The sequence below is a fragment of the Balaenoptera physalus genome (genome assembly GCF_965194825.1).
Source record: "Balaenoptera physalus genome assembly, chromosome: 2".
NCBI classification, from domain to species: Eukaryota; Metazoa; Chordata; class Mammalia; order Artiodactyla; family Balaenopteridae; genus Balaenoptera; species Balaenoptera physalus.
In genome coordinates, this window is record NC_138883.1 from 178,824,820 (window position 1) to 178,835,969 (window position 11,150).

Here is an 11,150-nt window from a genome sequence, read left to right on the forward strand (position 1 = left end):
TGCAGTGTTTTTAATAACATCAGTTCAGCAGAAATTAGAGACACACCAGTCAATTTCTAGGAAGCCTCTGAGACATTCAAAATAAGGGAGGAAAAATCACGTAAAAGATGTAACCACGGACAGATCGATTTTTTCAAAAGGGGCAGAATGTTTAAGGGGTGTACATACAGAAACATCATGGCAAATTTGGTCCCATTTGTCTCTGGTTTGGGCAAATTTCCACTTAGAAAGGGAAAATTACTTTTGGGGGGAGTTCTATGTCAATATTAAACAAGGACCGTCCCCGGTAAGGCCAGCCGTGTCCTGACACCTCAGAGTAATGGCAAACATCTCTATGAGGGAAAGACAAACAAATCCATCACCATCCTTACTTACATCACCGAATCAGCTAGGTCATTATTTCATGAAGGGTCCTTTATCTCCGCTCTTGGCAACCTCTACACTCTCGTAGGGAACCAAAAGTAGACACTATATTTAGTTCTTAGAAAAATCAAAGTGGAGAAACCTGCAATATTTTCGTCAGAAGTCCAAGTTACGTGCAGATCCGACTTTAAAACTGGTGGCAAGAACGTGTACAAACACTAAATAAGGAGACAGCAAAGGGAGAGCGTTTGTTATTACGGAAAGAGACAGGCCCCGCCTATTACGTGGCTACAACTTGAGGACACCCTGAACACAGAACCACCGTCCCATCAACAGCGAGGTGTAAACAGCCTCCTTTCCGGAAGAACGAACAGGAAGCAGCTCAGCCCAAACAGAACCACGTGGAGACGCTTTGTATTCACCTGCCACTAAACTTCCCTGATCTTAGCACCAGCCCAGACACAGGCCTTCCTGGAGGATGGGATTCACTGATTTCAAAGTGTTTCCAAGAGTATAAATTTCAATCCTTCACTGTTCTTTTTATTTCCTAATGAACTCCTGAGTTCCTAGTTAACTGGTATTTGGAAGAAATGGGGTTTATAAAGAAGAAGAGCAGGGCAAGCCAGGGAAGAGGCCACTTCAGAATCATGGGACTTGCGCGACGCGCTCCCTGACATGAGAATGCAGAAGGGGCAAGAAGTCTTTCAACCTTCAGGCTACAAAATTACTGTAATTTGATCTAAAGCTTGGAAGAGGCGGTAAGGGTGGAAATTTCACCCACTGGCCATTTTGATCCATTCTCTTCTCTTAGGTTTGGAGAGTTAGGCCCCAAAATTCTTTGGCTCCCTCAAAAATTGACACACATAAAACTTAATACCTTTTATAAATTGTAAGTCATGCGTGCAAGAATTGTCAATCTCAAAAAGCACAATACGAATGCCATTTATTAAAACGCATATTTATTCCAAAGCCTAATTTGTTTGGGGCTGTGGTCCATTAGTTACTAAATAACCTAGGTATTCATTTTTAGACTAGTCGTTTCAACTCAGATTCTTCCATCAACTGGGCGACTGCACCTGTCTTCTTAAGGGACCCAAATTATACTGATCATAAAATATCCCAGAAAAAAATGCAAAAAATCCTTTAACATTCGTGAAAGAAAACCCCACATGTACTCAAATATGCAGGCTATATGTTAATTTTTAAGCAAAAGTTTCAAATATACAAAAGAATTGAGAAAAGAACCTACAAATTATTCTCACATTTAAGATAACAAAGACCCATCTGGGGGGAAAAAGTAAACAAATGTGGCATGGGTTTAAATTCAGGCTGGGCTATATTGCCGAAGTCCTCCAGGAGTGGAAACACTGTTACAGAGTGTGTTAGTGGCTAAAATCAAGTCTATTTGATTATATTAATAAAATAATCATTTGGGGAGGAAACTGTTATTTAAATCTCAATATATATAACGTTCACTCTTGAAAATCTTTCTGAAGATTAAGAAGTAAAAAAAAATAATAACACTGTGTGGAAGGAAGGCTTAAAAACTAGGAACATGGTACAATCATGTTTGGCTAATTTGGGGTCCAAAATATTTAATTAGGTTTGAGACAGAATAAACTGATGAATTAAGAAGTAAAAGTAGACAGTGACTAACTTTACCAAAAAAAAAAGTTTCATTTAGTAAGCTTTTTTCCTTTTTTGATTGGAGGTAGACACATTTAAAAACGTATTCCAGAGCACGTAGATCAAGTTGATAAATACCACTCTTTGCTAAGGCAACTTCAGAAATTGATCAGTGATATCTGACCTGGTATAAGTAAGTTTCTGCTTTCTATTAGATGAAAGTTAAAAACCAGCATTATCTTAATAAAAAATTGTGGGTAAGACACTGACACACGTGCCATGTAAGAACAAACGAGATCTTGGTCTTGTTTAAAAAAAATAAAAATAAAAAAGTTAAGCCAAAATCTATAGTTGAGATCCTACTCTGGGCAATGATAGGTCTTCATTTGTAATAATTAACATGTAGTTCCTTACCTTTCCCGCTTAGTTTTTAATTTATAACAAGACACCGCTAAATTTCAGACAAAAAAAAAATATATATATATATATATTTTTTTACTCTCTATGATAAATCAAGATGTAGGAGCTTACATAGAGCACACTTTCTTTTATTTAAGTACTCGATTCCAGCTCCCTCTGGATGCAAATAACCCTGGTAACAGTGTACAGAGTCTTCTCTTTGCTTTTTATACTTTTAAAGCAAATAATACATTTTGTCTGTATTTAAGTCTGTGCAAATAATCCTTCAGAAGAAATATCCAAGATTCTGTTTGCAGAGGTCATTCTATCTCTCGAAGGTCATGACGCGAGTTTGTTTCTCTTCAGATAAAGTGCTCCCGTCCAGCAGAACTCAAAGGGTCCCAGAAGTCGAGTTCCGTGAGACCCCGTCATACGAACTCCAGCTTCCCGTGCCCACTGTACATGCCCCAATGCACAAGCGACAGGATCCGGTCGTGGCTGAGATCAGCCTGTCTCATCTTGTCGCAGGTCAGACAGCAGTTCTCGTGGCCGGTCACGGGCACCATGCGCTCCAAGTCCAGCTTCGCCACCTGCCCCGTTTTGGAGCGGTGTCCGTGAAGGCTGTAGTGCAGGCGGGACAGCATCTGCTGCCGCTGGTCCTGCAGCCTCCTGCTCTCGCTCTGCAGCATCCTCAAGGCCAGCATAACCAGCAACACCAGGATGAGCCCCCCAGCGATGGGAACGGCGATCACCGCCGCCCGGAACCACAGCTCTTTGGAGGACGTCAGCTCCTGCACTTTGGTCATGAGGTTTCTGCTCCCGTCGTGCTGGTGCCTGTTCCCTTGTCCTAAAGGGACACAAGCAAAATGATCAAGCCCTCCTGGAGATACTCGCGAGTTTTCAACGGGGCACCCCATTAAAGAGAAGCTTACAATTCGATCAACACTTAGAACAGGAATGCCGCCGGTGTGGCAGAGAAGCTTCCAAAAACATTTGTTTGCGAACTGTCATTACTGATTAGTAATGGTCTCTTAGTGGCTTCAAAATGTTGGAAAAACAGGCAAAACCTATTATGCAGACAGACATCTAACGCTCACGCAGACACGAAAGCTACCCAGTAGAGATGCCCCTTTGCACCCAGCCATGCTTCTCCCTCTGCTATCCCTAATTACATTAACAACAAAATCAGTAGCAGGCAGGCAAAGTCATGGCTGTCACAAGCCTAGAGACCAGGCAAGGGTTCGGTCAGAGGGCTTCTCCCTACCTGAGGCCTCCCCCTTGGGAGGGGCGAGGACGTCCTGCAGCCCCCTGTAATTGCACATGTCCTCGTGGCAGCACTCCAGCGTGGGCGCAGTGCTGCCAGAGTGGTTGTGGACCTGTCTGGCTTGGCAGACGTCTGCTGTGCTCGCGAGAGAGTCCAGGCAGCCATGCGTGAGAGGGGAATTTGTGTTCTGAGGATCAAGAAGTCTGGAGAAGCAGGCGCTCAGCTCAGATTTACACATATAACCAGTAGCCACGCAGTGGGCGGCGTCGCAGTAGCACCTGATTTCACCTGAAAACAAGGGGAGACTGCATCAAACTGCTTCAGAGACCAGATGAGGCATCCACTCAAGCAACTGCTAAACCCGCAACCTCGAAGACACTCACTTTAGAGAACATTCAGCTGAGGGCTTCGAAGGGCAGTCCACGTGGACGGGGAAAGCCCTTTGTGCAAGCCGGTGCTTGAATCCCAAGCCAGGGAAATATCATCTTAGAAATGTATTAATCCACGTAGCAGAGAAAAGTTCAATTTAGGATATAAGTTAGCAAATAATGAAAAATAACACTTTTGTTTCTGAAGCAAAATAATCATCACCGTAATTTCTCCTACCGTAAGGTAAATTACATTATTTACTCATTTAATCCTACGTGACCGTACAACATGAAATGCTAGGCTTTTAGATTCTGTCAGTTAAGTATTTGATCGCAGCTGCTGAATTGGTTACTACCTCAAAGGGCTGCACCGAGATGTAAGAGCTTTAGCTAACACCTCATAAAGCTACTAACTAGAAACACAGCAATCTAGAAGTTGCTCTGGTCAGGGGGTCTGAAAACTATGAAACTGGGTAGCTATTTGCAACCTCTCTAGAAAAGGCAAACTTTGCCTATAAAGATCTACGCATGCAGGGGAGCTTTTAGTCAGTATATTGTAAAACAGGAACTAGGCAGTTTACAATTAGTGGTTTGCTTGCCAAAGTCAATTTCTTTCAGCCCAAATGGAAAGGCATAAAACTGAGAGCAGGGAGGAGGGGGTAAAACTGCAAGGCTCACTACCCCCCCTACCCCCGCCCACCCCAGACTCCCCAGTTTTATGTGTAATTCAACATGGGATCTACAAGGGGAAACATTGAAACTGAAAAGCCTCTGCTGGTTGAATGAAAAATCCTTAAGGAAACCTCAAATTTTTCTACAGGAAGTGATTAAAAGTTTCCTTTATAAAACTTAGTTTGTGAGTTGCAAGTCACAGCGCAAGCTTCCACGTCAACTTCTCGTTGAACTAATCTGGCTCTGGGAGCGCTCGCTCACACGCTATCTGACCCGGTGGACCGCGGCCACTGTCACCTGCCACGGCCGAAGCTGCTGTGAACTGAACCCGGGTACACACCTCTCCCCAGCTTCCTCATCTGAAGTTCCGCCTGCTTACAGAAACCGCCGCCCTGAAATTGAACGCCAACACCAACACGGGGCACTACCGCTTTACAAACCTCTTCCCAGCCTCGCCTTTCTTCCTCCCTCCTCCCGTGAATGCCTGAGTAAGAGGTCTCATTTAACTATCTGTCCAAATTCCAGGCCACCGGACCGAACGCTCAGCTTTCAGCAGCGTCTGCTAATGCTTCAGGTCTAAAAAACCAGCCAACTAAACACAGATCTTTGGCAACCTGAGTGCCACCACACAAAGCCGGAGGTCTTGCTCCTGTCCTGTCTTGCTGCTTTCCTGGTCTGGGCCCAGGTCCCTTCTCCAGTAAGTAGGACCTTCCAGTCAGAAGCCTGCTTTGCAGAAGTTCTTTTACTCCTCTTTCCAAGCTTGCTCGCTCTTTCGCATAAAGCTCACCGGTCTTAAGTGGTGATGACTGCAGATCCCTAAGTCTGACAATTTCCACATACAGATTGAAAGTAGACATAAAACAGATTAAAAGTCAGTTTTGATCCCAGTCACTTCAGACCTCGTGCAGAAAAAAAGAAAGCTGAATACAGCAGAATGCTGCTTCAATGTTTACGAGAGCCTATTTGAAAGACTATATTTTCAGTGACCTAAAACAGTCTAATAAAATTTTGACAGGTAACTAGGAAAGCTCTAACAACTTTTTTTTTTTTTTAATTGGAGCCACATTTGAGCAAGTTGAATGGACTTTTGTGTTACTGTATTAAAACTCCATTTCTGCCGTTTCATAAAGTTTCTTCCTGTGGCACGTGGAAGGCCAGGAGGGGACTGGTATTTTGAAAGAGGGAACAATGCTCTTCTGTCTGCCCCCCTTTCTAGTTACTGTATGCGGTGATTAAACAAAAATGTCTGCTTCAGTCCGGACGGCTACAGAAGAGACTGCGGGCTTCTTCCAAAGCTTTTGAAGTCCGCAGCAGTCAGAAACCTCTGATCCCCTAATTCTATCATTATCAGGCACAGAGTTCCGGTATCTGCGACTTACGTCAGCCGCAGGCCGGCCCCGCTCGGCCGGCCTCGGATAGGGCCAGGAAGCTCCCCGCTGCACGCCGCGAGCGCTGATTACAGCCTTCCTCGCAAAGTAAATAAATGCTGTAGCACATCATCCTCGCTGGCCCGGCTTATCCTTCAACCTCATGCCTGCTGCATGGCAATTAGAGGAAAGGGGGCGTGGGATGCGGGGTGGGAAAACCTAAAAATGCTTCCTATTTTCTAAAAAAGTATCTGTTCGCAGAGTAAACACCAGGGAGAGTTCCTGGCGAGGGAGGCTCGCGGACCTTGAAACCCAGAGGCAGTTGTTTGGGTTATTTTGACCAAAACGGCGAAAACCTGCAGGAAAAAAAAGAAACTGACCGCTGCTTTTTTTTTTTTTTTTTTTTTTGAGTAGCGTTTATAAAATATGAGGTGAGTCGGAAACACGACCGCTGACAGAGCCCACACCTCCCAGCCCCTGAGAAGCAACACAGCCCACACTCCTGCACACACGCACGCCCCTCGGACGGCACACACGCCCGCGGGCTCACAAGCACCCTCGCTCGGAGACACACACACACACACACACAGTCACGGACAGAGACACTGCAATACCGACACGCACTCGCAGCAGAGACAGACACACTCAAATACAGAGCCGCGCAGACCACCGAGACACACATTCACGACGGAGACGCGCACACACGGGCACAGAGCGACGGGGGCGGGGTCCGCCGTCCCTCCTGGCTGCCTCCGCCCCACACTCGGGCCCCGCTCCCCGGCTGCAGCGCTCGGAAGTTCACGACGGGCCGACCTGCACAAACACTCTGACAACCACTCGCCCGCAGGCTGTCACTCCACCTCCGCGCGTCGGGCCCGGGACACGCGGGGGCGGCCGCGAAGCCACCGCCGCGACTTCTAAGGACGGGCAACTTGTCGCGACCTGCGGGCCCCGCGCGGGAGGCCACCTCCCCCGCCGCTAACAAAGCCCTGGCGGCGGGCGCCCCGGGACCCCGCGCACCTCCCCGGGGAGCGCGCGCCCCGCCGGCTGGCCGGCGGGCACCCACCTTTGGTGAGCAGCACTGCCATGGCGCAGAGTTCGAGCTGCAGCCAGATGAAGATGTAGCTGGAGTGGCGATCCATGGACGCCCCCCACGGCCGCGGCGCCCCCGTCGGCTCCCGGAGCCGCGGCGCAGCTGCAGCCTACGGCTCCCGGCGCGCGCAGGGCATGGGTGCTGCCCGGGGCGCGGGGCCGGGCCGCGGCCGGAGCATGGAGCGCGGCTGGAGGGCGCGCGAGGCAGGGTCCGACTCCGCAGGGCGCGCTCCTCCGCTCCGCCCGCTCGGCGCGGCGATCGGGGTGGGCGCCCGGCTTCGCTCCCCGCTTTCGGCCGGCCACTCGGCGAAGGCGCGAGCGCCGGAGCGCGCAGACACCGCCCGCCGCGAGCTGCCGCCTACACCCGCCCGGATCAGGCCGGCTCCTCGCCGTAAATAGCGCCCCGCGCTGGGAGCCGGCCGGCGCCGCCCCGCCCCGCCCCGCCCCGCCCCGGCCGCGCCGGCGCCGTCCGATTGGCCGCCGGGCTCCAGCCGCCCCTCCCGCAGCCGGGGGGCGGGGCCGGGCGCGGGCGGAGGGCGCTGCCCCGCGGCTCCGAGTGGCGCCGGCGTCTGGTCTGCGGAGGGCGCCGGCCGTCTCCCGCGCTCCCCCTCGCGGAGGCCGCGCGCCCGTGACCTTCGGGAGCGGCGGGTTGAGCCGGGCCTCAGGCCCTGCCTCGGGCCCCCTCCTCCGTGACCCTCACCGCCCTGCCTCGGGCCGGCGTGCGCCAGTGCGTGGCTTCCTTTTCGTTCCCCGAAACTCGCTAGGGACCCGCGTGGCCGCCTTCGGACCCCTCCCGCCGCGCGGCGCGCCTCGGGAGCCCGGGGGAGCGGGGGCGGCCCCCGGCGTGGGCCCCGCGGGCCGGCGCGCGCCCGGGGAGGGCGTCCAGGCGGCGGGGTGGGAAGGGGGCGCGTTCAGCCCTCCCCCCGCCCGCTCCGCGCGTCCGCCCCGCCGAGTGATCAATAAGGCCCAGACAGACAGGCTGTTGATGAGCGGGAGCCGCCGAGTTCTCCCGGGTAGACGGGCCGAGTAGCCGGCCACAGACACTTAACGAAAATTAGCAAATCCAAAAGCGCCCGGCGCCAGCGAGACGACACTGGCCGAGACTGACACTCAATTAACCACCCCCCGAACAGTCGCAGGCAAACACACCGGCTGACCCTGATCAGTACCAGCCCCGCGGGGAGCGCCCTTCTGAGATGCTAATTCACTTACTAGGACTTGGGGGGCTGCCCGCCACTGAGTGCCCAAAGGCGGTCCTGGGAGGGTTGCTGTTGTTTTTCTATTTTTGTGGAGAGGAAATTCAGTTTAAAACTCTTATCTGAGGAAAGCTCTTTTCTCCCCTCCCCCCCCAAACCTGGGGTTAACAAAAGTCAACCATTTGCAAAATTTCCTTTTAGGATCAGCCAACTTTTTGCGACCTGATAAAATGCCAAGGGGTGGGGCGAGGGGGAAAGGCGCATTTAATGCTAAGGCAGGAGGAGCAGTCAGACCCTTGAGGACTCAAGAGTGCGGAAATTAAGACTAAGAAAAGAAATATATATATCTATATATATTTTTTGTATACATATATTTTTGTGTGTGTATATAGATACACACACATACATATATATGTCTCGACTGAAAATCAAAGCCAGCCTTGTAAATGAATGTTGTTGAAAGTCCACAGAGCTGCAGGATGTAGTTAATGAAATTGCCTTTGAGAAATAACGTGTATATGCAGAAAAAATAAAATAATTTCATAAACTGCTGTTCTGCCCATTACCTCACTGGATCAAAATTGCATCTAAAAGGAGAGGAGCGCCAGCCCAGCAGAAGTTTTAAAAGGCAGTTAAACTGGTTAGGGCACCAGGTAAGCAGCAGCGGGCGTTTCTTAAGTGGGGGGCTGCCCAGCAGGTCCTGAGGGGCGGTTTGGTTGGTACTTCCTGACATGTGAGTATTTGACAAGTTAACAGCTCTAAGGGGTTTATGCAGACAATACTCGTCTTGTAATGACACACTCTCTTTTAACTCTAGAGAGTCCATTATTAGCCAACAGGAAACTTTTCGAGCATATTCATTCAACTATTTTGGGGCACCCACCGTAGGCCAGGCTCACAGCTTGCGGGGTCCAAAAGATGCCAGAACCTAAATAGTAAATCACAAACAAGGGATGAGAGAGATGATGTGCACAGCTATGATGCAAAAAGACAGCAGAGATAACTAGCCCAGGAAGGGAAACAAGTCCAGAAGGTCTGCTGGAAGCAGTGACATCCGCCATGACGCCTAAAGAATGAAAGAATTGGGAGGGGACCATTACAAGCACAGAGGACCACAGGAACTTAGGCGTGAAATTCGTTGATCGCACGGGGGCATGTGGGTGGTAAGTAGGTGGTGGGTACTTGGGTCTACAAGCAATTCTTTGTTGCTGGATCATAGACTTGAAGCAAGGAGTGGGCAGAGATGCACCAGAAAATAACCACATCTACCTGTGATGCAGATAAAAATGCCTGTTTCATGGAAGAGGGTCTGGGGCACGCGTTGATGAAAGTCGTATTGTAGTAAACACTGTGAATGCCTTCCCAGCCCCCTTCAGAGAATGTCCCCTTTCGTCCCCTAGGCACGTCCCCTAGGGCACTGTGCCCCTCTGGCCATAACTAGTCACATGACCCCAGTTGGACCAATTAGGTTCTCTGTTCGGGGTCTTTAGACTGAGGTGCTCTCAGGTGGTCAATCTCTAGAGGTCACTTCATGAGAGACAGACAAATTCAGAGTCCCCCTGTCTGCAAAGCAAGAAAAAAAGGACAGAGATGTGCAGGGTGACAAAGATGTAAGTCCAAATGGATTCCCGGTCCTTGGCTTAACTGCCAGTCCTTAAGTTCCATCTCAGGGTTAACTCGGGCTCCTCGATAAGGTCCTCTTGTTACTTAAGGTTCTTTTACTTTCAACCCAAAGGGGTCATACTCTGATACTTAACATTTTACTGAATTAACATCAGTTGTTGTTATTCCAGGATGTGCACTTTTTGTGTTCCAAATACAATTCAGAATAAGAACACCGTGATCAGACAGTGATTCCGCCTCTTTTGTTTTCATTATTCGTTTAATGGGCAGGCTTTTTAAATGGCTAAAAATTCATTTTAAGAGAAATAAGTCTGCACTTTATCTAAGGGTTTTGGAGCAGACATGGACTTTTCAACTAAGTGAACAAGAGTGTTTGAATCAATATGGAAAATCAAAATTGGTTTAGGGATAATATGTCAACTATGAGGCCATATCAATAGTTGAAAGAATAAGCAACCATTTTAATTCAATTTAAGGCTCAAGGAAAATTGCTTCTGTACAGAATTTTACTTGTGTTTTGTATGTAATTTGGTTATTACTTTCCCACAGGTAGGTTGATAAGTAGAGGGGAAAATAGTACAATCTAGTGGGATTTTTTTTTTTAATCAACAAATGAAATCAATGACCAAATTCTTTTTATTCTTATGAAGGAAATTGTGAAAATATAAGCTGGGAACTAGCTATCTATACCCAAGAACAGAAAGCTGATTTTAGACCTAAAACCCGAAATAATTAAACATTATAATAGTTTTATTTTATTACCTTTAAACAGTGTTCTAGATATGATGTATATGAACATATATATACTATATAATCACAACATGCCACTATGATGTATTTTCATGGTTGTCCTATACACAGAAAAACTCTAAATTTTATTTTTCTTATAAATAGGGAAAAAAAATACTTCAAGGGTTTTTATGTCCCAAGTCATTTTGTTAACAAAGTTGTAAATACTCTAGCAATCTCTGCTTACCCAAATAATGCCATTGTTCCCCAAAATTATATGTGATACCCCATTTCAGCAATTCCTCTCTCCACGATACAGATGAAAAATAACTCGGTACATTTTGTTCAGAAGCAGTTGTGTTCAAGTTCCCGGCTAGCATACAAACTATTGCAGTCTAGAGATAGAATCTAACATTTCTCCCTGTTATACAAATCTTCTACCAACCAACAA

At 48.3% G+C, this 11,150-nt stretch overlaps 1 protein-coding gene across 2 annotated transcripts; it reads right to left on the reverse strand.

The window, feature by feature from the left end:
- Positions 1–1,305: 1,305 nt before the first annotated feature.
- On the reverse strand, positions 1,306–7,335 carry BAMBI (BMP and activin membrane bound inhibitor). 2 transcript variants are annotated; one of them, XM_082448968.1, is made up of 4 exons: positions 7,126–7,265; positions 4,036–4,137; positions 3,653–3,940; positions 1,306–3,235 (listed from the first exon to the last, which is right to left on the reverse strand). In XM_082448968.1, the coding sequence occupies exons 3-4, from the start codon at positions 3,888–3,890 to the stop codon at positions 2,817–2,819; spliced, it is 657 nt and encodes a 218-aa protein (XP_082305094.1). In that variant the 5' UTR covers positions 3,891–3,940; positions 4,036–4,137; positions 7,126–7,265; the 3' UTR covers positions 1,306–2,816. The 2 variants fall into 2 exon arrangements, with proteins under 2 accessions (XP_082305094.1, XP_082305093.1); XM_082448967.1 differs by lacking the exon at positions 4,036–4,137 and having other exon boundaries at positions 7,126–7,335.
- Between the last annotated feature and the right edge of the window lie 3,815 nt (positions 7,336–11,150).